The 23,235-nt window shown below is 41.5% G+C and overlaps 1 protein-coding gene across 2 annotated transcripts in view; it reads left to right on the top strand.

Moving 5' to 3' along the window:
* TAF1 (TATA-box binding protein associated factor 1) overlaps nucleotides 1-22,924 on the top strand; it is a 30,196-nt gene extending 7,272 nt beyond the window's left edge. The window contains exons 9-40 of one of the 2 annotated variants that reach the window (XM_063170405.1): nucleotides 23-136; nucleotides 656-823; nucleotides 1,204-1,331; nucleotides 1,440-1,547; nucleotides 2,373-2,546; nucleotides 2,627-2,800; nucleotides 2,884-2,988; nucleotides 4,044-4,244; nucleotides 5,179-5,320; nucleotides 5,763-5,893; nucleotides 6,426-6,506; nucleotides 6,910-7,059; nucleotides 7,211-7,330; nucleotides 7,499-7,674; nucleotides 8,352-8,587; nucleotides 9,855-10,062; nucleotides 10,303-10,468; nucleotides 10,617-10,828; nucleotides 11,072-11,180; nucleotides 11,373-11,471; nucleotides 12,043-12,220; nucleotides 13,596-13,663; nucleotides 14,039-14,161; nucleotides 14,533-14,625; nucleotides 14,702-14,786; nucleotides 15,280-15,347; nucleotides 15,426-15,542; nucleotides 18,260-18,385; nucleotides 19,896-19,994; nucleotides 20,213-20,363; nucleotides 21,085-21,262; nucleotides 22,271-22,924. In XM_063170405.1, the coding sequence (XP_063026475.1) occupies nucleotides 23-136; nucleotides 656-823; nucleotides 1,204-1,331; nucleotides 1,440-1,547; nucleotides 2,373-2,546; nucleotides 2,627-2,800; nucleotides 2,884-2,988; nucleotides 4,044-4,244; nucleotides 5,179-5,320; nucleotides 5,763-5,893; nucleotides 6,426-6,506; nucleotides 6,910-7,059; nucleotides 7,211-7,330; nucleotides 7,499-7,674; nucleotides 8,352-8,587; nucleotides 9,855-10,062; nucleotides 10,303-10,468; nucleotides 10,617-10,828; nucleotides 11,072-11,180; nucleotides 11,373-11,471; nucleotides 12,043-12,220; nucleotides 13,596-13,663; nucleotides 14,039-14,161; nucleotides 14,533-14,625; nucleotides 14,702-14,786; nucleotides 15,280-15,347; nucleotides 15,426-15,542; nucleotides 18,260-18,385; nucleotides 19,896-19,994; nucleotides 20,213-20,363; nucleotides 21,085-21,262; nucleotides 22,271-22,487 (4,505 nt within the window). In that variant the 3' untranslated portion in view covers nucleotides 22,488-22,924. The remainder of the gene's footprint in view (nucleotides 1-22; nucleotides 137-655; nucleotides 824-1,203; nucleotides 1,332-1,439; nucleotides 1,548-2,372; nucleotides 2,547-2,626; nucleotides 2,801-2,883; nucleotides 2,989-4,043; nucleotides 4,245-5,178; nucleotides 5,321-5,762; nucleotides 5,894-6,425; nucleotides 6,507-6,909; nucleotides 7,060-7,210; nucleotides 7,331-7,498; nucleotides 7,675-8,351; nucleotides 8,588-9,854; nucleotides 10,063-10,302; nucleotides 10,469-10,616; nucleotides 10,829-11,071; nucleotides 11,181-11,372; nucleotides 11,472-12,042; nucleotides 12,221-13,595; nucleotides 13,664-14,038; nucleotides 14,162-14,532; nucleotides 14,626-14,701; nucleotides 14,787-15,279; nucleotides 15,348-15,425; nucleotides 15,543-18,259; nucleotides 18,386-19,895; nucleotides 19,995-20,212; nucleotides 20,364-21,084; nucleotides 21,263-22,270) is intronic. The other variant, XM_063170406.1, reaches the window with a different exon arrangement.
* Nucleotides 22,925-23,235: the final 311 nt, after the last annotated feature.

Genomic DNA, 23,235 nt, shown 5'->3' with positions numbered 1-23,235 from the left:
CTTTTCATCTCCTTTTCTCTAGGTTTGAACCGCAGTGGTTCTTTGCTCAACTCACCAATTCCTCTAGCACAGAAACCCAATGTGGCAGGAGTCCTGGGCATAGCAAAGTGCAAGGAAAAGGCCCCTGAACAGCAAGGTAATGGCCCATGAATAGGTACATGTGACACATATTTCTGTGGCAGAAGGGCTACTTGTTTGCTCTAAAACTTTTTGGAGGCTGTGTTTCAATAGACCAATGTCTCTGAGCATTGGTGTTGGTTTTCTTAGTTTTTACAGAGATGGGGTAACTGAGAGATGTTTTAAAAGATTTTATTCCATTATCAGTCTCAATGAATAGTGAGACACAAGAGATGTAAAACTCAATGCTGTTCCATCAGATGTGCAAGTCTGTGTGAACTTTCTATCAAGTTTTAATAATGCCTTACAAATCCATTTCCCCCACGTTGGTAAAGCTCAAACTTGGGGCTCTACTTCCTCTTTGCTTTCAAGATCAGTTTTCTTTTGCCTTTCAGAGGTCTTCCCTCAGGAAGCCTGAAAGATGGGGAAGGTAGAGGGAGTAAGATGTGGGAATGAGATCTGAAATAGTTTTCTGCCAAGGCTGAAACAGTTTTCTGTGTATAAAATTCTCAAGGGTTCTACTTTATGCTTGTTGCAGTTTCCCTGGATGAAGACAAGCCCTGGTACTCCATTTTCCCAATTGACAATGAAGAGTTGGTGTATGGCCGTTGGGAAGACAATATCATCTGGGATGATCAGGCAATGGAAACCTACTTGGATCCCCCTGTCTTAACACTTGATCCAAATGATGAAAACATAATTCTAGGTACGTTTATGACATCCAGAAATTTGACTTGAGTGGGAAAAGACAAAGAAATGGAAGCAAGGGTTTATAATCACACTGTAGTGGAAATAAATGGACTGGGGCAATACTTACAGCCTTCCTTTTTTCTGGATTTTGAAGTTAATTTGCAAGTCAAAGGCCTAAGCAGAACATGGCAATGCTAATAACCTTTATTGGTGTGGTGTACACATTCAACTTCCAAGTTAAATACACTGACAGGAAAGCAAAAATGAATGCCTTGAAAGTTAAATTCAATGTGATTAATCTGGCTCTTGATGTGTTTTAGGAGTGACTGTCTTAATTTGACTTGCATGCATGTTGGTTTGAAGAGGGAAGGTAGGGATGTAAACTTGTGCTTTTAGAAATTCCTGATGAAAAGGAAGAGATGACTTTGAACTCTCCATCCAAGGAGAACAAGAAAGAATCTTCTCTAAAGAAGAGTCGGATCCTGTTGGGAAAAACAGGTGTCATCAAGGAAGAACCACAGCAGGTCAGCATAAGCTTTAGCATCATCTCCAGGGTTAGGAATGATGAGGACGGAGTGAGATTTGTTGGTTTTTTTGACATCTTTCTCTCTCTGTGTTTAAAATTGAATTAGAACATGTCTCAGCCAGAGGTGAAGGATCCCTGGAACCTCTCCAATGATGAGTTTTACTACCCCAAACAGCAGGGACTTCGAGGAACCTTTGGAGGAAACATCATCCAGGTAGTCACAATAGTCTTCACTGTCAGTGAGAGAGCTTGAGTGCCTTGGTAGGAGGTTTCTAGCTGAGGGTAGGACTGAAGATTTTAGAAAAACAGAATTTAGATTACAACAGGTCAGTTAAGTGTTCATGAAAGATATTTTTAATGCTCAATTAAAATTAGGAGTTTGAACTAATTTTTATTGATTGCCCTATCAAACTGAGGTTTAGTTGCTTGATCTTCCTGTGTCCTACTCACCATGCTTTTGTTTGATGTCTTGTTATGTAGTATTCTTTGTAAACCAATAGTGGGAGGGGAGAAGGAGGTGCAGTTTGTACTTCTGCTGCTACTGTGTGTCTTAGTCTGAATATTATAAAATTAATTTAGTTACTGGTGAATATGAATTACTGCTCACTAGGCCTAGGTGAGGAGATGATAGTTTTTTTCTTCTTTCTTTGTGGAATTCAGTGACTTGTAAAACCTCATCTAACTCCAGCATCTTCTGTAATGGGAAAACTGTATGTTATTCCAAATGAATTTCTCCCCACCAAATAATGGTTATACATGTAATTCCTGATTAGTAAAAAGATCCCACCATTGGGTACCATTTGAAATGGTAAAATTGAAGTCATCCCTGTATGCAAAGGAAAGATCTTTATATGGAAGTAAGGACTTTTCTGTCAAAAGTCAACATTTATGATGACAAGTGAATTTCAATGCACTTGTACTTCTGCTAGGAAACCTAAAAATATCCCTGGGCTCTCTTATTTAAGGTTTAACAGGATAAGATGATAGTTTTACTTTTGAGGTGGTGCATGTCTCTTAGCACAGCTTTGTTCTGTACCAGCACTCCATCCCAGCAGTGGAGCTGCGCCAGCCATTCTTCCCCACCCACATGGGTCCCATGAAGCTGCGGCAGTTCCATCGGCCTCCCCTGAAGAAATACTCCTTTGGTGCCTTGTCCCAGCCCGGGCCCCACGCTGTGCAGCCTCTGCTGAAGCACATCAAGAAGAAAGCCAAGGTCCAGTTGTTCCTGTCTCTGTGGCTCCTAGGCAGCTGGGTGAGCTGTTCTGGTGACACTGTCCCCTGTCCCCGGCGCAGATGCGGGAGCAGGAGCGCCAGGCCTCCGGCGGGGGGGAGATGTTCTTCATGCGCACACCCCAGGACCTCACTGGCAAGGATGGAGATCTCATCCTGGCTGAGTACAGTGAGGAGAACGCCCCTCTGATGATGCAGGTTGGCATGGCAACAAAGATTAAAAATTACTACAAGAGGGTGAGTATCAGATTCTGCTCTTGGACAGTGATTTCCCTCTGCCTCTCACTGAGAGCTAACAGCACTTCCATTGCACCTTCCAGAAACCTGGCAAAGATCCAGGAGCTCCAGACTGTAAATATGGAGAGACTGTTTATTGTCACACTTCTCCCTTCCTGGGTTCTCTGCATCCAGGCCAATTACTGCAGGTGAGAAATGAGGTTTTTACATTTAAAAGACTGATAAGTTGGACATGGCATAATAGGCAGAGTAACTTTTACAAGTCCTATTTATTCAATCACAAATAATGCTCAGCTTCCAAAAAACCCACCAACTTCCTTTTGAATTCCAGTTTATATCTCTTTGCTTACTAGTAATAGTAATTACTATTAGTAATTCCATTCCTAGCTTTCTTTTTTTTTTTTTTTTTTTTAATCTCTGTTGCATGCTTTTTAAAGTTATTGTAGGAGTTACAAGAATTGCAGGAAGTGAATCTTTGCTGTTTTGCTTAGTAATGGTATTAGAAATAGTGTTAGAGAGGACTGAGGGGAAAACCAAAGCTGCTTGAATGCTGAGAAGCTCAGTAAATAGGTGTTGGAGGGGATAGAAACATGGATTTCTCACAGTCCAGGATTTTATGTGTACCTTCTGAGAATTACACTTCTAGTTTTTGGATGCCACTTACTAGTCAGGTGTCCAGACTTCTGCTTTTATGAGCCTCTCTCTGCTGTTAAAATACATACGTTTGAGATGGGGAGAGGAATTAAGAATGTTACAAGGACCACCTGGCTAATAATCCATTAATGTAAATATAAATGGATTTCAGTTAATGCTAGCTGCTCTTGCTGCAGCAATAATTCTTCCATTCTGTACCACAGGATAAAGGTAAGGTGAAGGTTCACATTAGAGAGTTATCAAAGAACTAACAATGCTAATTGTGTGTTTGGCTGGTTTCTATGGTTATTGTACCCTTTTGCAGATGTGTTCTTTCTGCCTTTTATTGAAAGTGCCTCCTTAAAGGACCTGAAGTACCTCCAAATGTCCAAAGAGCCCTTCAATCTCTGCATTTGTTCTAGTGTTTCTTAAGCTTTTGTTCTTCAGCCTTGACTAGTCCCTGCACATCTACATATACTGTGATATAAATAATGGCATACCATTGCAATGAACCTTGGGGTGTTGTTTTGGTCTTTAAGATCTTTTTTGTAGATTGAATCACAGAAGATTTGATCAAAACTTCTGAACTTTGATTTGTTTCTCTTAACAGGCATTTGAAAACAATCTTTTCAGGGCCCCCATCTATTTACATAAGATGCCTGAAACAGATTTCCTGATCATCAGGACACGCCAAGGTTACTACATTCGAGAACTGGTGGATATTTTTGTAGTTGGGCAGGAGTGCCCACTCTATGAAGTACCTGGGCCCAACTCTAAGCGAGCTAACACGCATATCAGAGACTTCCTGCAGGTTTGTGATAGGAGATTATTTGGGGATATGGGGGGGTCTTTGGGGCAAGCCAATGGCATAGGCTTGGACCTTGGGACAGTCTTGATTTGAGGATCTCATTGTCCTGCTGTGACTCTCTTTCTTCGTTTGTTTGTTTTCTTGTCAGATGATAGCACTGTAAGAATTGGATTTTAACCAGACAGGCCATTTTGGTTTTAATTTAACCAAAGATTTATAGCCTGTCTCTTCTGTTTTAATGGCATCCTGTCTTATAAGTAAATGATAAAGGCTTTTTATTACCAGAATAAAAGGTCACAAAATTATATGTAAGTGTACAAATGGAACAAATTAGACTGGGTTTTGAAGTGGTTGTGCTGTGTAAAATGTCACTTATGGGTTTTACTAAGAATCAGTTAAGGAAGCTTATCACTGTGCTATCAAACAGCACAGAAATAGTTGCTTCATAGGTCTTGTTGTGGTTGAGCTTTAGGATGATCTATGAGCACTCAATAATTATCCCCCAGTTCAGATTTTGGAGAAATTTCTAGTAATTTACTGTCAATTAAATTCAAAATTATAACTCAAGGTATTTGCAGAGCAGCTCATACCTGTTCTTGATGATTGTTCTTGCAGGTCCTTTCCAGGATTAGACATTTTTTACCTTAAATACCTTTTTTTTGAGTTCTTTAGCACTTTGGTTATTCATGCTGTACTAAAGCATGACTGTTTCTAATGTGATAAAATGAATTTTCAAGACATATACTTTTTCCGCGTCTCATTCTCAAAACCAGCTGAACCTCAAGTAGACACGCAGCTTGGAAAACTTCACTGAGTAAATTTATGAGAAACAGTGGTTTTTAAGTAGCAAATCTGGAGCAGACACCAGAAACATCGTGTGTACTGTCTGTACAAGCTGGTTTATTGTTTCTTTGGACAAATGGGTGTTGTTTTGCAGGTTTTTATCTACAGGCTCTTCTGGAAGAGCAGGGACCGTCCACGGAGGATCCGCATGGAGGACATCAAGAAGGCTTTTCCCTCGCACTCCGAGAGCAGCATCCGCAAGCGCCTGAAGCTCTGCGCCGATTTCAAACGCACAGGTACTGAGGGGTTTTCTTTGGTGGGCAGCCATCCTGTGCTGCTCCTGGAGCTCCCAACACAGCACAAAGAGAGAACATCTCCTGATAAACCATTCTTGAAAGCTTGTAGAACTGTAATCTGACAGGGGTGCTGTTTGTTCCAGTTTTTAAGAATGTGCGCTTTCTTTTGACACAAGTGTGCTTGATGGTGAGAAGTGACTACATTTAGTAGCCACTAGAATAGTGACAGTAGACACTGGTCACAAGTTTAGACATTTTTAATAACCCTTTGGGCATTTTTAATAACCCTTTACTCATTAAAGACACAACACAAACACATTCCCTCTCTGTGGGGCTGTGTTGTGTTGTGTTTTGCAAGCAAATACATGCAAATGCAATCTGGGACTGTGATGGCATCCAGCACGTGGGAAACCACTCAGTGTTTGACCTGTGCATTTTTCAGGAATGGACTCAAACTGGTGGGTTTTAAAGCCGGATTTCAGGTTGCCAACAGAGGAAGAGATCAGAGCCATGGTGTCCCCGGAGCAGTGCTGTGCCTATTACAGCATGATTGCAGCCGAGCAGCGGCTCAAGGTAAATCCTGCTAAATCCAAGGCAAATTCCTGGCACCCTGGGAGGGGTGAGCCTAGGTAACACCTCCTCTCTGAAGCTAATTCTGCTATAAAGTAGGCAAGGTAGGTCCCTGACTGTTGTGTCACTTGCTAAGTTTGCTGCTGCATTAAAGGGAATTAAGTTTTAAAGAGAGAAACATTGTATTCTTACCACCTATTATCTCAACATTGAATTAGCTCAAAAGTACCAAAGGGAAAGTACAGGAAAGGGCTTATGTTTATACCTGGCACTCTACAGCTGAAAGTGACCAGCAGGTGGCTGTAAGAGACACTGAATATTTTTTTTTAATTTGAATGCACTGTTATATATGGAGTTTGTCAAAATACTGGGCAGTTTGACATCTCTGCTACTCTTGGTCACTGTAAATCTTGCAGGCAACCATCTGTGTAAGTTTGTTTGTTCAGCATGGCAAGTCTTCATGACTTCTAGATCTGTCTGCAGTAACCTTTTTAACACTTCAGGTTCTCATTTTTTCCCTAACATTTCTCTGCAGGATGCAGGTTATGGGGAGAAATCCTTCTTTGCTCCAGAAGAGGAGAATGAAGAGGATTTCCAAATGAAGATTGATGATGAGGTATCATCAGAGTGATGCATGAGTGTGTACACCAGTATATAAATTTGAATGGCAGGAGAAAAATGAGGTCCTTGTATTGAAAGAACATCTTTAAAGTCTGATTCAGTGTTTTCAATGTTCACACAGCTTTTTTGGGAACTTCTGCTGGCAGCTCATACCTGTCTTTGGTGATTGTTCTTGCAGGTCCTTTCCAGGATTAGGCTTTTTTTTACCTTAAATGCCTTTTTGTGAGTTCCTTAGCATTTCAATTATTCATTGAAGTGTTATCAGGGCAGCTGAAGGATCAAGAGGAGGAATTCACCCTCATTGTGTCAGATGAAAAGTTCTCAGTATGACTGGAAGAATTGCAAAATAAAAGCTTGGACTGTAACAGGGTTGTGATTGTTTATTTTCTCTCTGGCAGGTGCGCACAGCTCCCTGGAACACCACACGAGCCTTCATTGCTGCCATGAAGGGCAAGTGCCTCCTAGAAGTGACTGGTGTTGCAGATCCCACTGGTTGTGGGGAAGGATTTTCTTATGTCAAGATTCCAAACAAACCAACCCAGCAGAAGGTATAGTTCCCAAGGAGCAATAGCTGGGAAGTCATGTGGGAGAAGTGAACTAAATAAGGGACATCAGGAAGAGAAAATACCAGATGAGCCTAGGAAAGTCTCCTTTAACATTAATGGATGTTAATAGATTAATGAATCTTCCTCTGAACAGGACGATAAAGAGCCTCAGCCAGTGAAGAAGACAGTGACTGGCACAGACGCGGATCTGCGCCGGCTTTCCCTCAAAAATGCCAAACAGCTTCTGCGGAAATTTGGAGTGCCTGAGGAGGAGGTGAGTGTGAGCCCAAGGCAGGCTGCATGCTTCACTAAGGCTTTAGCAGCTGATGGTGGAAGGGATGTATAAATTTCTACTTTGACCTCATGGAGAGGATTGAGATCCACAGCCAGGTGCCTCAGCTGTGTGTGTCTCTAGAACCACTCCTTGCCTTCCTGTTTGCAGATAAAGAAGCTGTCCCGGTGGGAGGTGATCGACGTGGTCCGTACCATGTCCACAGAGCAGGCACGCTCAGGGGAGGGCCCCATGAGCAAATTTGCCCGTGGCTCTCGGTTCTCTGTGGCAGAGCATCAGGAGAGATACAAAGAAGAGTGTCAGCGCATCTTCGACTTACAAAATAAGTGCGTTCTTATCTGATGTTCACAGCCTTGGACCCCACCCTGTCCCCACCTCAAAAGTCCAGCTCTGTGCATGTCTGGGGCTCACTGATATGTGGTGGTGTAGGTGTTCATTCAGCTTGTTTGGCTCATGCAATACAACACTAAGAAAGAGGCCTTTGGCTGTTAATAGAAACCCTCAGAATAATAGAAACCCTTGTTGTCACAGACCTTTTGGAAAGGTAGAATGTGTTGCAGAGTCACAACATGAGGTGTTCTGCATTTCCACACATCAGTAGTTCATGACCTTCTTTCCTTTCCTGTTTTGTTCTGTTATGAACAATTTGCCATCTCTCTCTTGGGTAGCAGGTACCAATTCTATGTCCTATTCTTAGAACTGCCAAAATTCATGATTACTCCTTGTTCTGGTCTGAGACTTGAGTGATGAGGGGATAAGGTATTGTTAATGAAGAAGAGATCAACTATTTGGAAAAGATTGTCTTGAAACAGTTGCTCTTTTAGCAGGGGTTAAAAGGAGGACTGAGAAGGAAATATGCCTGTTGTAGTAGTGATTTGTATCATTATTTCTCAAATCTTTGCATCATTTTTACTATTGTATTTCTGGGAAAGTAACAGACTGAGGTTTTTTTTTAATTTGGGAGGGCCACATTCACTGACTTTCAGGATGCTTCCTATTTCAGGGTTCTGGAATCCACTGAGATCCTGTCAACAGACACAGATAGCAGTTCAGCTGAAGACAGTGACTTTGAAGAGATGGGAAAGAATATTGAGAATATGTTACAGAACAAGAAAACTAGTTCTCAGCTCTCTCGGGAGAGAGAAGAGCAGGAACGGAAGGAATTGCAAAGGATGCTCCTGGGAGAAGACAATGACAAAGACAGGGGCAAAAAGGACAGGAGAGACAAAAAGGGGTTGTGTAAGTAACTGCAACCACCAGAATTGTGCTTGGGAAGGGATGCAGGACTTTATATCAGGCTGCAAAGTGTGCTGATCTGGCCACTCAAGAGTGTGGATTCCTTACAGGGAGAATGTATAAACATGCTTATCTGGGGCTTTTCCCTCTCTGGGGGTTCTTCCTTCTCTTGAGCACTTAGTGGCTGAAAGTGCATGTGAAGTGTATTCTTTGCCTCATATCTTTTGTTTATTTTGAACTATAAACTTACTCTGGTATTTCTTTAGATAGTCACTGCTGCTTCCTGCCGAAGTTTCTTTTTTTTATTTTTATTTTGAGTGGGGAGCTGGTTTTTTTCAGTATTTTTCTCAAGATGTCTTCACACATAGTTCCTGCAACCATCTTATGGTTGTGTAGTTGGATCTTCTGTGTACACACAGCTCTGTGTGTGAAACAGACACAGTCTGCAGGCTGATAGCAGTGTCTGTTACACTGTGTGCTGTGGCAGCATGTTTGGAGGTAAATCGGGCAGCTGCCAGATTTGGATCTCCTGGAGATGTGCTTGTTTTCAGTGCATTCCAACAGAGAACTTGACATGTCCCTGACTGGCTGGTAAAACATTTGGCCTGTGAATGAACTTCATGAAGGTGCCCATGACCACTGTTAACTTGTAGAATGTGTGTGAGCAAAGCTGAGCTCTGCATCTGAGTCAATGTTATTGTTGTCACCTATTCTCAAACTGGGAATAAATCACTAATAAATAGTTACCGGAATAATTTATAAGGCAAATGTGGAAGATTTTTGATGATTATTACCTCATGAAAGATATCCAGTGTTACTTTGTACAAAACCTTTCAACCTGAATTATGAATGGTGCTGGAAAGATTCTGTGCTTACTTGACACACTGGTTGGAGCACTCCTTGGAAAACTGGATAATTCTTGACCCTCAGTTTCTGCCAGATAACCATACCTATGATGAAAAGCACCGTAACTAATCCATCTGCAGGGCCAGATGCAATTGCATTGCAGGTTGTACCTGTGGCTCCTTGTTGACTGTAGCTGTTCTTTCTGGCTTTGTAATCTATGTGGATAATTAGGTATCTTTGTTTCAGCTGGATTTAATGTCATCATAAGAGAACATGAACAAGCAAGGAAAGACTGCTATTAGGTTTTCCTGAGTGGGTGTCTTGGAAGCTTTTAAGCCAAAACTATCTGCTGTAGTTAAACAATGGTATTTCTACAATGTGGAAAAATATTAGAAGCAAATAAAGCATTTTCTTGTGCCAACAGCTTCAGCAGCCTCAGCAAACTCTCATAAGGATGATGACACTGCCTCTGTGACCAGCCTGAATTCCTCTGCCACGGGCCGGCGCCTGAAGATCTACCGCACGTTCAGGGACGAGGACGGCAAGGAGTACGTGCGGTGTGAGACGGTGCGGAAACCCGCGGTCATCGACGCCTACTGCCGCATACGGACCACCAAGGACGAGGAGTTCATGTAAGGCCTTCCTGCTCTCCTTCTCCTGTCTCTTAACTTTGCCTGCAGGCTTATTTTATTCCATTGACAGCATGAAGAAATGTAGAATTGAGTGTAGAAGCCCGGCGCAGTAATTGTGGAGAGAAAGAGATTTAATGGCTGTCCCTTTGGAGAGTGTCACAAACTTTGAGCTGGCAGAAGAGTACCTGGCAAATCATGAACTAGGCTGGAAAATTTCTGTGGTTTTTTCCCCCCACCCAGACGGAAGTTTGCTCTGTTTGATGAGCAGCACCGTGAGGAGATGCGGAAGGAGCGGCGCAGGATCCAGGAGCAGCTACGGAGGCTAAAGCGGAACCAAGAGAAGGAGAAACTCAAAGGCCCTCCAGAAAAGAAGCCCAAGAAAATGAAAGAGCGTCCAGACTTGAAAGTAAGCATTCCATACAGGTTCTGGCTACTGGAGAAATTTTCTGTTCTAGTGATGTACTAAAGATCTCACTGGGGGATTTTAATGATGCCTTGCCTCAAAACTGGGAGCCCATTTGTAAATTCTGATCCATCACCTTCTATTTTTGCAGCTAAAATGTGGAGCATGTGGTGCAATTGGGCACATGAGGACTAATAAGTTCTGCCCTCTTTACTACCAAACAAATGCCCCACCTTCTAATCCTGTTGCAATGACAGAAGAGCAGGAGGAAGAGCTGGAAAAAACAGTCATTCACAATGACAATGAAGAACTCATCAAAGTTGAAGGAACGAAAATTGTCCTGGGAAAACAACTGATTGAGAGGTAAGGGAAAAAGCAGAGATACTGGTGGGGATAATAAGAATAAACAATGTAGAGCTTAATGCAGAATACTCATATGTGTATTAATCACATAAAGTGACAGGGATTTACATAAACTGTTAGTACAGAATTTCCATTAAGCATTAGTTATTATGGGTGATGGAACCAAAACCAATAATGGGGGACAAATGATCTTGATTTACACGAGGGCTGGAGGAAGTATTGTGCTTTTTTGTTTGTGCCTAGTGCTGATGAGGTCCGCAGGAAATCCCTGGTCCTGAAGTTTCCCAAGCAGCAGCTTCCTCCGAAGAAGAAGCGTCGCGTAGGGACAACGGTGCACTGTGATTATCTCAACGTGAGTGAAGAGTTGCTGAGTTGATTGCAGCACCTCCATTTCTGTTTGTACCAGCTGGCCAGGCCCTAACTGCTCCTGTGCAACCTCCTCGTGCCTGCCCAGGAAATTAATAAGCTAAATTGTCTAGGATTTCTGTGAGTAAGTGTTTTGCATCTTGGGACTGCCTTCATTTTTCTGCCTCTGATTTTTCAGCGTCCCCATAAATCCATCCACCGGCGGAGAACAGATCCCATGGTGACACTCTCATCCATCTTGGAGGGCATCATCAATGACATCAGGGATCTTCCCAATGTAAGTTTGAGCTAGGACACATAAATCCTGCATCTCAAGCAATATGGTTGAAGTAGGGTATGTGTTGTAGACACCAGAATTTGGCTGGTTTTGTACAGGTACATGTTAAAAGCTCATATGTGATATTTTTAATTTTTTTTTTCAACAAAACCAGCACAAGATGAATGAAATGTAGCAGTGTGTAATGCTTTTGTATATGTGGTACTGGAGAAGATCTGTCCTTCACTCTTTTCTGACCAGACTTTGCCAGAAACTTGCAAAATAAAAAGATTAAATGGAATATTTGAGTTGAAATGAGAATTTAAAAGTTCGGTTTCTCAACTTCTGTGCTGCAATTGAAAATACCACAAATTCTCAGTGAGATTTTCCTTCTTATAGTGATATTAGAAAATATTGCATGTAAGAAAGTGTTTGCCATCATGGGGTTGATGGCAAACACTGTTTTTTATTGTGTTTTCCCTGGTGCAGGAAACGGTTTGTGTAAAGGTTTTATACATTAGTGCCTGTTTAACTGTGGAGGTTAAACTGATATTAACTGTGCTAATAACCATTTGTTTCTTTTCCTCCTCAGACATACCCCTTCCACACTCCTGTAAATCCAAAAGTTGTCAAAGATTATTACAAGATCATTACTCGGCCCATGGATTTACAAACCCTGCGTGAAAACGTCCGTAAGAGGCAGTACCCATCCCGGGAGGAGTTCAGGGAGCACCTGGAGCTCATTGTGAAGAACAGTGCCACTTACAATGGTAAAAACACAGGGAAATCCTGCTTCTGCTAATACACTGTGCATGGATGAGCTGTGGAACTTTTAGAGTCAACAAAAGCAACATAAAAGCAGAGCAAATTCTCTTCCAGATGGCAATAGTGAACGTATATTTTTCCAGATATACCTGAAAGATTATATTAATGTTAGTAAACTAATTAATTAATAAGAAAGAAGTGAATTCCAGCATGTAGCAACAACTAAATGCTGACTGTGATGTGGTAATTGAAGTTCAGTTATGGGTTTGTGTCTTGGAGTGACTCAATGACTGAAGACTTCTGCATGTTTCAAGTCCTGCCTACCTCCTTCATAGTGAAGTAAAATATTGTTTTCAGTAGATTACATTATTATTCTTTATTGAATGAAACTTTCAATGCAAATAGGAATAGTTCACACCCATTAAAGGCAGTGCCTTGGAGCATGCAGCTTTGAGTTAGATTACATTATTATGCTTTATTGAATGAATCTTTCAATGCTAATAGGAACAGTTCACACCCTTTGAAGGCAGTGCCTTGGAGCATGCAGCTTTGAGTAGAGTTTGCTGTCATGATTTTATATATTTTATTCTCAGTTGCAATAAACTTTTTCCCTATTTGGGAAGGTCAGGAAACTAGTTTAAAAAATGAAAGAAAGCTAGTTTAAAATAAAAGCATATATTCTGTGGTAGAGCATGTATCTGCTAGGGAAAAGTGCTGATTCATTGGCTTTATTCTGACTGCTGATAGAAATGTCTTTGTCCAAAATATACTAATTTGACAGAAAAACCTCCCAGCTGCACTGAGTCTGTCTAGGCTGTGCAGCATTGAGGGTGACACTGACAGCACTGAGTTTGTGTCTTTGCTGCTTCCTTTATTATTTTGACAGTTAAGTCCCTGATTTATCCTAATAAGTAAGATCCATTTTTTTCAAAGTTCTGTTGCTTGTTTCCATGTCTGAAGAATCCTGAAATTATCTAAAGCTGTGGGTTTTTGAATATTCCTTAAACGTCCATCTTGCCTTCCTTAGCAGTTCTGCTTCACTGACTGGACTTAGGGAAGGAAACAGAAATTTCATGATTTATACTGTAAATATTTGGCAGAGGTGGAGGGCTTGGAAGCCAGTCTGCCACAGGCACAGCTGCTTTCCAAAGGGTTCCCAGACTTTACTAGAATGTATGCCAGAAATGTTATTTACTACTAATAACATTTTCTCATATAAAATGCATGCTGAACTTGAATAACTGTGTGTATTGAAAATATACTTGAGTATATTCTCCTAACTGTGCCAGAAATATTATCAGTGATGCCTTAGGAGTAAAGATTAATCATATTGTGACATGGCCTTTTTAATCAAGCTGCACTTGCTGTGTGTGTTTGCAGGGCCAAAGCACTCACTGACACAGATATCCCAGTCCATGCTCGACCTGTGTGATGAAAAGCTAAAAGAGGCAAGTTCTGTCAATGTGCTATGGTCAGAATGGAGGGGGAGGGATGATCAGGGGTGGTTGAAGACTTTGAGAATAGATGTGCATAGACAAAACATAGGGGTTTAGGGAGAGTAGTAGAAAATTAAGGGAGTTCTTCCTCCTACCCCAGAAGGTATTTGAATTTTTACCATTTTAAACAGTTCCCATGGGAGCCTTTCTGAAAAAATGCTTGTTTCTTATTCTAGTTACCTTATCTATTATATCTTGACTATTACCCCCTGTTAGTTTCAAGTGTTTTCATAAAAAAGTGCATGGGAGTCTCTGTGGGACAGAGTATCATGATAGTTCAGTTATTAGTTTAGGGTCAGCCACTGATTTTCCCTACTTCTTTTGCAGAAGGAAGATAAGCTGGCTCGATTAGAAAAAGCAATTAATCCTCTCCTGGATGATGACGATCAAGTGGCCTTTTCCTTCATTTTGGATAACATTGTGACTCAAAAGATGATGGCAGTTCCAGATGTATGTATCTTGAGTGACTGTGTGTGATGTGCAAAACATGCTGATCTTGTTGTGGAGAAAACAGTGCTATTAAATAGAACAGTCTTCTGTAAAATTATCAATTTGTATTATATGTTCCTACTGTCAAATAGATATCAGCAGGCCTAGTTAAAAATCCAGCTGGTAGATCTTTTCTCTGTGTCCCTCCTGAACCTAAATGATTGAATTCAAGAGGTCTTGTTATAAACACCTTAAATACATTTGGAGTGTTAATCAATTCTGCAGACTTGTTTTATGACATTTGTATCTCAATTTTCTGTGTAGAAAATTCTACACAGAAGCTTTCTAAACCTGTCTGTTTTCTTTTTCTTTTTTTTTTTTTCTTTTTTCAGTCTTGGCCATTCCACCATCCAGTTAACAAGAAGTTTGTTCCTGACTACTACAAGGTGATTGCCAATCCGATGGATCTGGAGACCATCCGCAAGGTGAGCAGCTTGGGCTGAGCAGTCTCTTGAGAGGTGTTTGGACTTGATCACTCACTGGGTGACAATTCTCTTCCAGAATATCTCCAAACACAAATACCAGAACAGGGAGACTTTCCTGGATGATGTTAACCTCATCCTTGCCAACAGCATTAAGTACAATGGTAGGTGGTGGAAATGAGCTGCCTTTTGTACTTACATTAATTCATCTGGGCACCTGTACTGCCAAAGTGTTTTGAAGCCTGAGGCTGTGATTGATAAACCTGATGATTGTTTTCCTTTCTTGAGAAAAGAAATGCTTAAACAGTGCTGTTTTTCCTGTCACATGGAGTTTATTAACATCTGGTGCAGAATGGGGCAGTTATATTGGGGAGGATGTTCTGCTTGCTCAGTGCACGTCTCTGATCCATTGATTTGTTTCTGGGAATTTCCTTGAGACAGACAGGGTACAACCTTCCTGTTGTACCTCTAAATCCTCTAAATCACACTTTTAATGCTGGAACAAACTGGTTGTGCTATTTTAGCTGAATGTGAGCTCTGCTTACTCAGAAGAAGTTAGGATTTAGGGGTCTGTGTAACCAAAACCTGTCTTGCTGTCTCGGCAGCTGGAATTGAAAAAACCTCAGAATGTATAAAGAGATTTGTTTCTTGCTACAGGGTCAGACAGCCAGTACACAAAAACAGCCCAGGAGATTGTAAACATCTGTTACCAGACTTTAGCTGAGGTATGTGGACAACTTTAATGGAATATTTACAATTTGAATTTTCTGCTCTGCAACCTTAGCAAGCTTTTTTGTTCTTAGTATGATGAGCACCTGACTCAACTTGAGAGAGACATCTCTACTGCTAAGGAAGCAGCACTGGAGGAGGCAGATCTGGAGAGTCTTGATCCTATGACCCCTGGTCCCTACACTCCACAGGCAAGTGACCAAGAAAGGCTTTCACTTCCTTTTAGTTTCAGTCTCCTGGGTGTTTGATCCCAATTTTCCTCTTTGTTTCATGTTCTCCATCTGTCTGCAGTTTGTTGTTTAGTAGAGTATGTTGTTGCATGGTGTTCTAACACATACTGCTTTTTAAGAATAAATATTAGAAGCAGTTCTGATGCTGCAGAGAGTGAGGTACCTAAGACAAAGAGAGACATTTCCCAGGCAAGTTGTAAAACTGGTGTACAGTGAGCTGTGTACAGTCAGGTACAGCTGAGTGTGGGTTGGAAGGTCAAGGACTGTGCAAGTGTAACATTTAGAAACCCTCAGAAGTCAAGCAGTGGACACGTAAGGAGAACATGAGGACAAAAGATGGATGTAGTGGATTCCAGGGAGCTGTTTGGTGGTGGCATTGTTGGAAAGGCTCATTGCTGTGGGTAAAGGAACTCTCTAATGAGGTCAGCAAACTCCAACTGTACCCTCATTGCTGGGATTCTCTGCATCTCTTGTTCCAGTTGTAGTGGAAAATAACATTTTTTAACCTTTATCATTATATTATGGAAGACAATTGTGTGTGTCAGGTATTTTCTATGTGTTACAGAGCAAGTTCATGCTGGGTTTCTTTTCAGTGTTTATAGTTTGGCAAAGATTTATAAGCTACTTAAGCTTTTTAAAAAATAATTCTTATTTTGGGTTGTTTGATGTTTTTAAAAACATCAGTTAAAAACTTCCACCAGGAATGACAACTTAATTCATAAAAACTAAAATTAGCTTTGGAATTTGCCTAGGAAAGCAGGGGATGTCATCCTGGTGTCTGAGATGTGCCTTTTGTTTATTTGAAAAAGTTCATAGGCCTTGGGAAAGATCTCTGTGTTGATAATTGAATGATAAAATGCAAATGTTGGGGTATGGGAAGACAAATCAAAACTTTATTTGCAGTTGTTCAGCCCAGTTGTAGGCCAATAATTTCTCAGTTCTTTGCAAGTCTGATGTAATTACATCTGGAAAGTTGCATTTAATTTTAGCAAAGTCAGAGCAGAAAAGAAGAGCCTGAAGTTCAGGAACAATTTAAGATCTTATAAAGATTATTTTTAAGCTAAAAAATGAGTTTAAAAATTGTTTAGGCAAGAAGTATACAAAGACTGTATGGCTGAGCCAGGGTAGCAGGACACAGGAGGGTTTGGGGCAATATTTAACACCCTCCCGTCCATCTCTCCCCACAAAAATACCCAAAATGTAGCATTTTAGGAAGGTAGAAAGTATTTGCTAGAAATCATGATCAAATTCAGCTGGCTGGGAATGCTGAGACTGAGTGTCATGGGAAAAGACTTTCCTGACAATAGGAAGTGTTGGGCTGCAGGAGAGTCTTTGGAGATGAGATATTGAAATGATTTGTTGACATATTTCAAGAATTAAATGGCATCAGTGGTGACCCCAATGCATCAGAGAGTGAAGGACAAAAATGCCATTTTCTCACCCGATGATTTCCTTCCCAAGAGCAATGTTACTCGGTCTGTTTTATTCCAAGCTGGTGATCAGAAGAGAGGAAAGGAGGCCTGGGCAGGGAACTGTCCTTGCTAAGGGGAAAGAGCTCTCTGAGCTTCTGCCTTGAACTTGTCACCTGAAGGCCACCCTTTCCCTCTGCTTCTGGGCAGAAATCCCACTTCCCACACTCCCAAACTTGCCACAGATGGCAGGTCTGGGGGAATTGCTTGGCTTTAGTTCCCTTTTTTAAATGCAGTTGTGACAGCCAACATTTATCTCCCCATATGGGTCTTCAGAGGTTGGCCTCCAGGATATAAAAAGCAAATACAGTTGAGAGCTGTCTGTGCTACATGTCAGTTTTTAAATCTTAGGAAGCCTGTTTTCCCTAATTTAAGAATTATCTTTATTGTTCTTAAGACTTTCAGTATTGTCTCTGAAGTGTGTATTGTAAGGGAACTTTATCAAAATCCTAATATGTAGTTCCTCATTAACTCTTCAGAGGTCAGTCTCCATGCAAACTGCAGATTGGCTTTTGGAACATTTTATCCAAATCCCCTTTTTCTTGCCTGTGTCACCTTTAGGAGTTGAGATTTATATAGGATTGATTGGAAGCTGCAGCTTTGCTGTTTCATAGGTGCTAGACTTTTCCCAGTTCTGATTGGAACATTTGGGGCTGCAACAGCATTCCCACTATAAGGAAGTGAATGAAAAGGGCCATGCTGAGTCAGACCAAAGGTTGATGTAATCAAGTCTCCTGTCTGTGGCAGGGAACAGAAGTAGGTGGATGCAAACATGCAGTGATAATTTTTACAGCAAACCCTCTCTGCTGCTGGGAATTGGTTGTTCAGGCACCTTGAACTTGTGTTGGACCTGGACCATTGTATTTATGAGCTGCAGAGAGGTCAATTCTCTATAAATTTATTGAATCCTTTTGGAGCCCATTTGTGATTTTGGCCTTTGTAGAATAGCACTGTATAGAAGTACTGACTTCTATTTTAAAATCTGTTATTTGGCAAACTTCACAGCTGAGGTTTTGAGCCATTGCATTTACCCCATTTGTTCTTTAAGAATAATTAGCTCATTTTGACTAAACAGTGTGTAATCATATGAACACCATGCCAAAAAGATGCATTTAGTCCTGAAATCCCAGTCTTGCCTCTCAAGATAATGTTCCAGTCTTAGTTCAGTGCCTGAGAATGTTCTGTCTCCTGTTTCCACCTATACTTTAGCCACCAGATTTGTATGATACCAGCACTTCCCTCAGTGTATCCCATGGTGCTTCATTCTATCAAGATGAAAGCAATTTGTCTGCTATGGACACTCCCATCACTACCTCAGGGAAGCGAGGAGCTCAGGTCAGAATCCTCCATTTTCTCATCTGGTTGGGGAGTTGTCTTGTATGAGCAAATTACCAAAAGGAGGCAATGACTTTGTAGGAAACAGGTAACAAAGATCAAGTTTTCCAAGCAGAGAAGGATATCTCTTCCAAAAGTTATGATATTTTCTTAATTTTGACTGCTCTGAGGCAAAAGTAAAAAAAAAAATTAAAGAGCACTGGGAATTGAGACACTGCAAAACAAAGAATAGAGAATCAAAAGCTGCAAAAGAATCTGCCTAAGGCCAGGTATTTGTTTACTTCACTGCTTCTGGAAGTAGAAACCTGGTGACTCATGCTACAGAGGGTTAATATGCAATCCCTTGTTAATTCTGAAGAAGGAAATGGTGAAGGATATTCTACACATTCACAAGATCATAATTAGATTATTATGGTTGCATCCAGTGACAATTAGGAACTTGGAACATTTGGTTGCCACTGTAGATACCTTATAGTTGTAAAAGGAAAAGCAGACAGGTTAAAGGCATTAAATAACTAGAAATGAACTTGTTACAGTAACCACAGAATATTTTTCCTTAGCCTTTATTCTGTATTAAACAAAACAATAAATGTTGAAGGAGAGGGAATAGCAGAAGGATGTGCAGTAATAGGAGCATGAAAATAAATTACCAGGAGGATGAAGAAGGTGAGGGGAGCCATAAGACTGAAGGTGGTACCAGAAAGACTGGTGAGAGCTATTCTGAACAATGCAGGCAAACAGAGATTGGTTATGAATAGTTCTGTCTAGTATTGTGGCCATCTGTAGCTTTGTGAATGCCTTCTAGATTTGGAAGTCTTCAAGCTTTCTGTAGTAATTTATAGTCTTTGGGACAGAATCCTGCATGTCCTCTTTATCTTGGACTCATGGGGACTGTGGAAAGAACAGGAAGAGAGGGACAGAAAAAGATTTGGGGGAAATGCTGTATGCTTTTAAAATATATTATGAAAATAAGCATTTTTTTCACAACCTAGTGCTATTTTCCAGAAATAACTAGTTGAACAAGGAACTCTGGTCTGTGAGGCTGGAGATTCAAGGATGAACACACCAGGTAGAAGTGTGTGGAGACTGTGCTCTCTCATCTTGCAATAAAGAGAAGAAGGATCCTTGTTCTGAGAGTGATACACAAATGTTTTCCTTTCTGTCTTTCCCTTCCTGTGCCTCCACACCCACCTCTGTGGCCCAGGTGTCCCTCACACCCCCAGGTGATGTCCAGCAGTGCCCCCCTCAGTGTCACTGCTGCTCTGGGTGATGTCCAGCAGTGCCACCCTCAGTGTCACTGATGTCCAGCAGTGCCCCCCTCAGTGTCACTGCTGCTCTGGGTGATGTCCAGCAGTGCCACCCTCAGTGTCACTGATGTCCAGCAGTGCCCCCCTCAGTGTCACTGCTGCTCTGGGTGATGTCCAGCAGTGCCACCCTCAGTGTCACTGCTGCTCTGGGTGATGTCCAGCAGTGCCACCCTCAGTGTCACTGCTCTTTTGTTCCCATCCAGATGCGCCAGGGGCGAGGTCGGCTGGGCGAGGAAGACTCTGATGTGGATATTGAAGGATTTGATGAGGATGATGATGGCAAGCCTAAGACTCCAGCCCCAGTGAGTATATTTACAGAAATCCCAGCCACAGTGTAGGTACTGACTTTCAGGGCTGTCTGTTGTGCCTGCTGCCCTGAGAGAGGCTCTGAAATGCAGTTTGGAAAAGTTAGCACTGGGAAATGAGGGAATGAATGCTTCAGAGTGGACAGAGTGGGAAATGTCTGATAGAAGTGGCAGCATGCTGCTGGATCTTCAGCATCCCTCTTTGTGTGACCCAGGAGGTTGAAGATGCAGATGGTGACCTTGCTGATGAAGAAGAAGGATCAGCCCAGCAGCCCCAGGCCAGTGTCCTCTATGAAGACTTGCTTATGTCTGATGGAGAGGATGATGATGATGGGAGTGATGAAGAGGGAGATAATCCGTTCTCATGTAAGTGTCCTTTTCTGATTGTTGATGAACCCAGCTGATCTCATGCTTCCATCACAAAAACATGCAGTAGAGAGCAGAGACCAAAGGGGCAACTAGGTGAACACAAATGGGACTGAAACCAAAATAGGAATGGGAATGCTGTAAGTATAGACACACATGAAAGCAGAGTTAAGACAAGCTCTTGTTGATTGTATTTCATAAAGTGAAACTGCAAATGGTTCTGAAAACACTGCAAGTGTGATTTGGTATGCAGAGCAACGAATGGGTAGTTAAATGGATATTTAATTTGATATGAAACAGGGTTATGAATGTTAAATGTAAAATGTTAATGTTAAAACAATGTTATCACAAACAGGACGAGGTGTACAGAGGTTATTCAGACTGTTTCTAAGTTTTAATACAAACTTATGCAGAAAAGCATGTAGTATCTAGCAGTGACTTCTGAAAATTATTAGGAGGGAAGAAGGGGGAATTTTCCAGAGTAGACAAGACATAAGGCCTTTTGGGTAATGGTGGTAGTGAGATTGCTTTGGAATAACATCAGAATTGGGCACTCAGTGGGTGGTGTCACCTCCCAGATACCTTTTCTGCTGCGTTGTGGAGACAGGGCTTTGTAAACATTCCTTACAATCAGCACTGCAGCCTTGAACCACAGACAGTGGGTATGTGAGTGACAGAACAAACCTGGCAGTTCCTGACCAAACTTTGGTTCATCACACAGCCATCCAGCTGAGTGAGAGTGGCAGTGACTCAGATGTGGAGCCCAATGCAGTGAGACCCAAACAGCCTCATGTTCTTCAAGAGAACACAAGGATGGGCATGGACAATGAAGAAAGCATGATGTCCTATGAAGGAGATGGTGGGGAGACATCTCATGTTATGGAGGACAGCAATATCAGGTAATTACAGCTGGTAAAATCCCTTCTCTTAAAGATTTTTGAAATTTTCATCATAACAACCTGAAGAATATCTCATATTTTTCGTAAAGTTATCTTGTTACTGTTCTTATTGTTGCAACCATAATACCATTTATTATTACTGACAGAAATTTGGGGTTGCTGTTAGATTTTCACTAATAAAAATATGAGTTAAATTAGAAGAAAAACCCACCCATTTTTTTATTTTAAGTTAGATGATTTCTTGCACATATGTAGTGGTTTTCGATGGCAGGACAAATAAAGTTTTTTATAAGCTATCTCAAACTACAAGATGACTTTGAAGTTAAAAAGTGATTTACAGGATAAACATTTTTCCCCCCTCTAAGAACAAGCATGTCCTCACTTGAAATTCAACTGCTCAGTTGAAGTCCAGAAGTATAGGAATATGCACATCCTGTATTTTGGTAGGTGTTCAATTATTAGAAAATCAAATACAACAATATCAGCTTTATTTTTTTTTGCATTTGAGAGAACAGCAATCTATTCTCCCTTCTCTGGGCATTCTGTAGAGTAAAAGTATTTGATTGTCTGTTCTTCTTCTACTTGTGGAATTCAGTTTCTTGGTGCAAATATTGACATTGCCTCATAAGCCACAGGCATCAGAGCTGACAGGTAGCTGGGCTGGCATTCCAGCCCAGGATCTTGACAAGAGTCATCAGGAAGTTCTAGAGAGGATGAGAATGGACTGAAAACACTCCTGCACTTTCTGGCTGCACTGAAGGTGACAGAAGCTCTTGGAGCAATCAGTTTTTCCTGCCTGGAGTGTATCAGAGTGGAGTGAAGATAGTGGAATTGTTTCACTGGAGAACTGTTTTTTTCTTTAGTTTCTGTTTTTAAAAGCTGGCCAGCGACAGAATTGAAATACACAGTCCTGGTGTTCACAGGACTTCAAGCCAACTCTTACAGCAGTTAAATACAGAATTGCTGGTATCAGCAGCTCATTTGAAATTATTGTCTTCTTTCTTCTAGTTATGGCAGCTATGAGGAACCAGACCCAAAGTCCAACACAAGAGACACGAGTTTCAGCAGCATTGGAGGCTATGAGATCTCCGAAGAGGAGGAGGAGGAAGAGCAGCAGCGCTCGGGGCCAAGCGTGTTAAGTCAGGTCCATCTGTCTGAGGATGAGGAGGACAGTGAGGACTTTCACTCCATTGCAGGAGACAGTGACCTGGACTCAGATGAATGAAGTCCCTTCCCTGAGATGATGGTCATTCTGAGCCACTCTTGGCTCCTGAATTTCTCTTGTCCCAATTTCAGTGTAGTGTGGGCTATGTCGATAAGATTTTTTTTTTTTTAGATATTTTAATTGATTATAAAACATGTTATATGAATGAGTAAACGGTGAAAAATAAGCTTTAGACAAGCGTGTCCTGCTGAAGCCTTGGCTTGTTGTAGCCTGTACTGGTTCCAGAATTCAGATACAGGTTTGTATGGTTTGTTCTTCAGCCTTCATTGATGTAAAGTAATTTCTCAGAAATACTGGCCTGTTGGATACATGCATGTCTGTCAGGAAAAAAATCTTGCTCAGAATGAAATACTTGCTGTTGATGTACAACTGTAAGGCAATTTTCATTTCATAAAGGGGAGTTTTTTCTCTGGGACCACAAATACAGTGTCTGACCCGAGTGGTTCTGGGAATTGCCTAACAACTATCAATACTTCAAAAACAGCTGCCCAACTTTTTCTGTAAGTTGCAACTACCTCCAGAAACCAGACTTTGGTAATGTGAGCCTTTAGGAAGGTTCAGGGTTCAGCGGACACTGCTAATTGTCAGTGCCCTGGGGAAGCTGCTGCAGACCCCGGGGTTCCGTATGGAGTCCTGGCTGAGAGCACTCATGGAAATAAAGCAGGAATGGGAATACAGCCGCCTTTGCTGCTGTTCCTCTGTGCGGGTACGCGCTGAGCCTGAGCTCTGCTGTCCCTGTGACTGAGCT

This window comes from Melospiza melodia, chromosome 16 (assembly GCF_035770615.1).
Source record: "Melospiza melodia melodia isolate bMelMel2 chromosome 16, bMelMel2.pri, whole genome shotgun sequence".
NCBI classification, from domain to species: domain Eukaryota; kingdom Metazoa; phylum Chordata; class Aves; order Passeriformes; family Passerellidae; genus Melospiza; species Melospiza melodia.
Note: the sequence above shows the minus strand (reverse complement) of the source record. Positions and strands in the feature narration are given on the sequence as shown.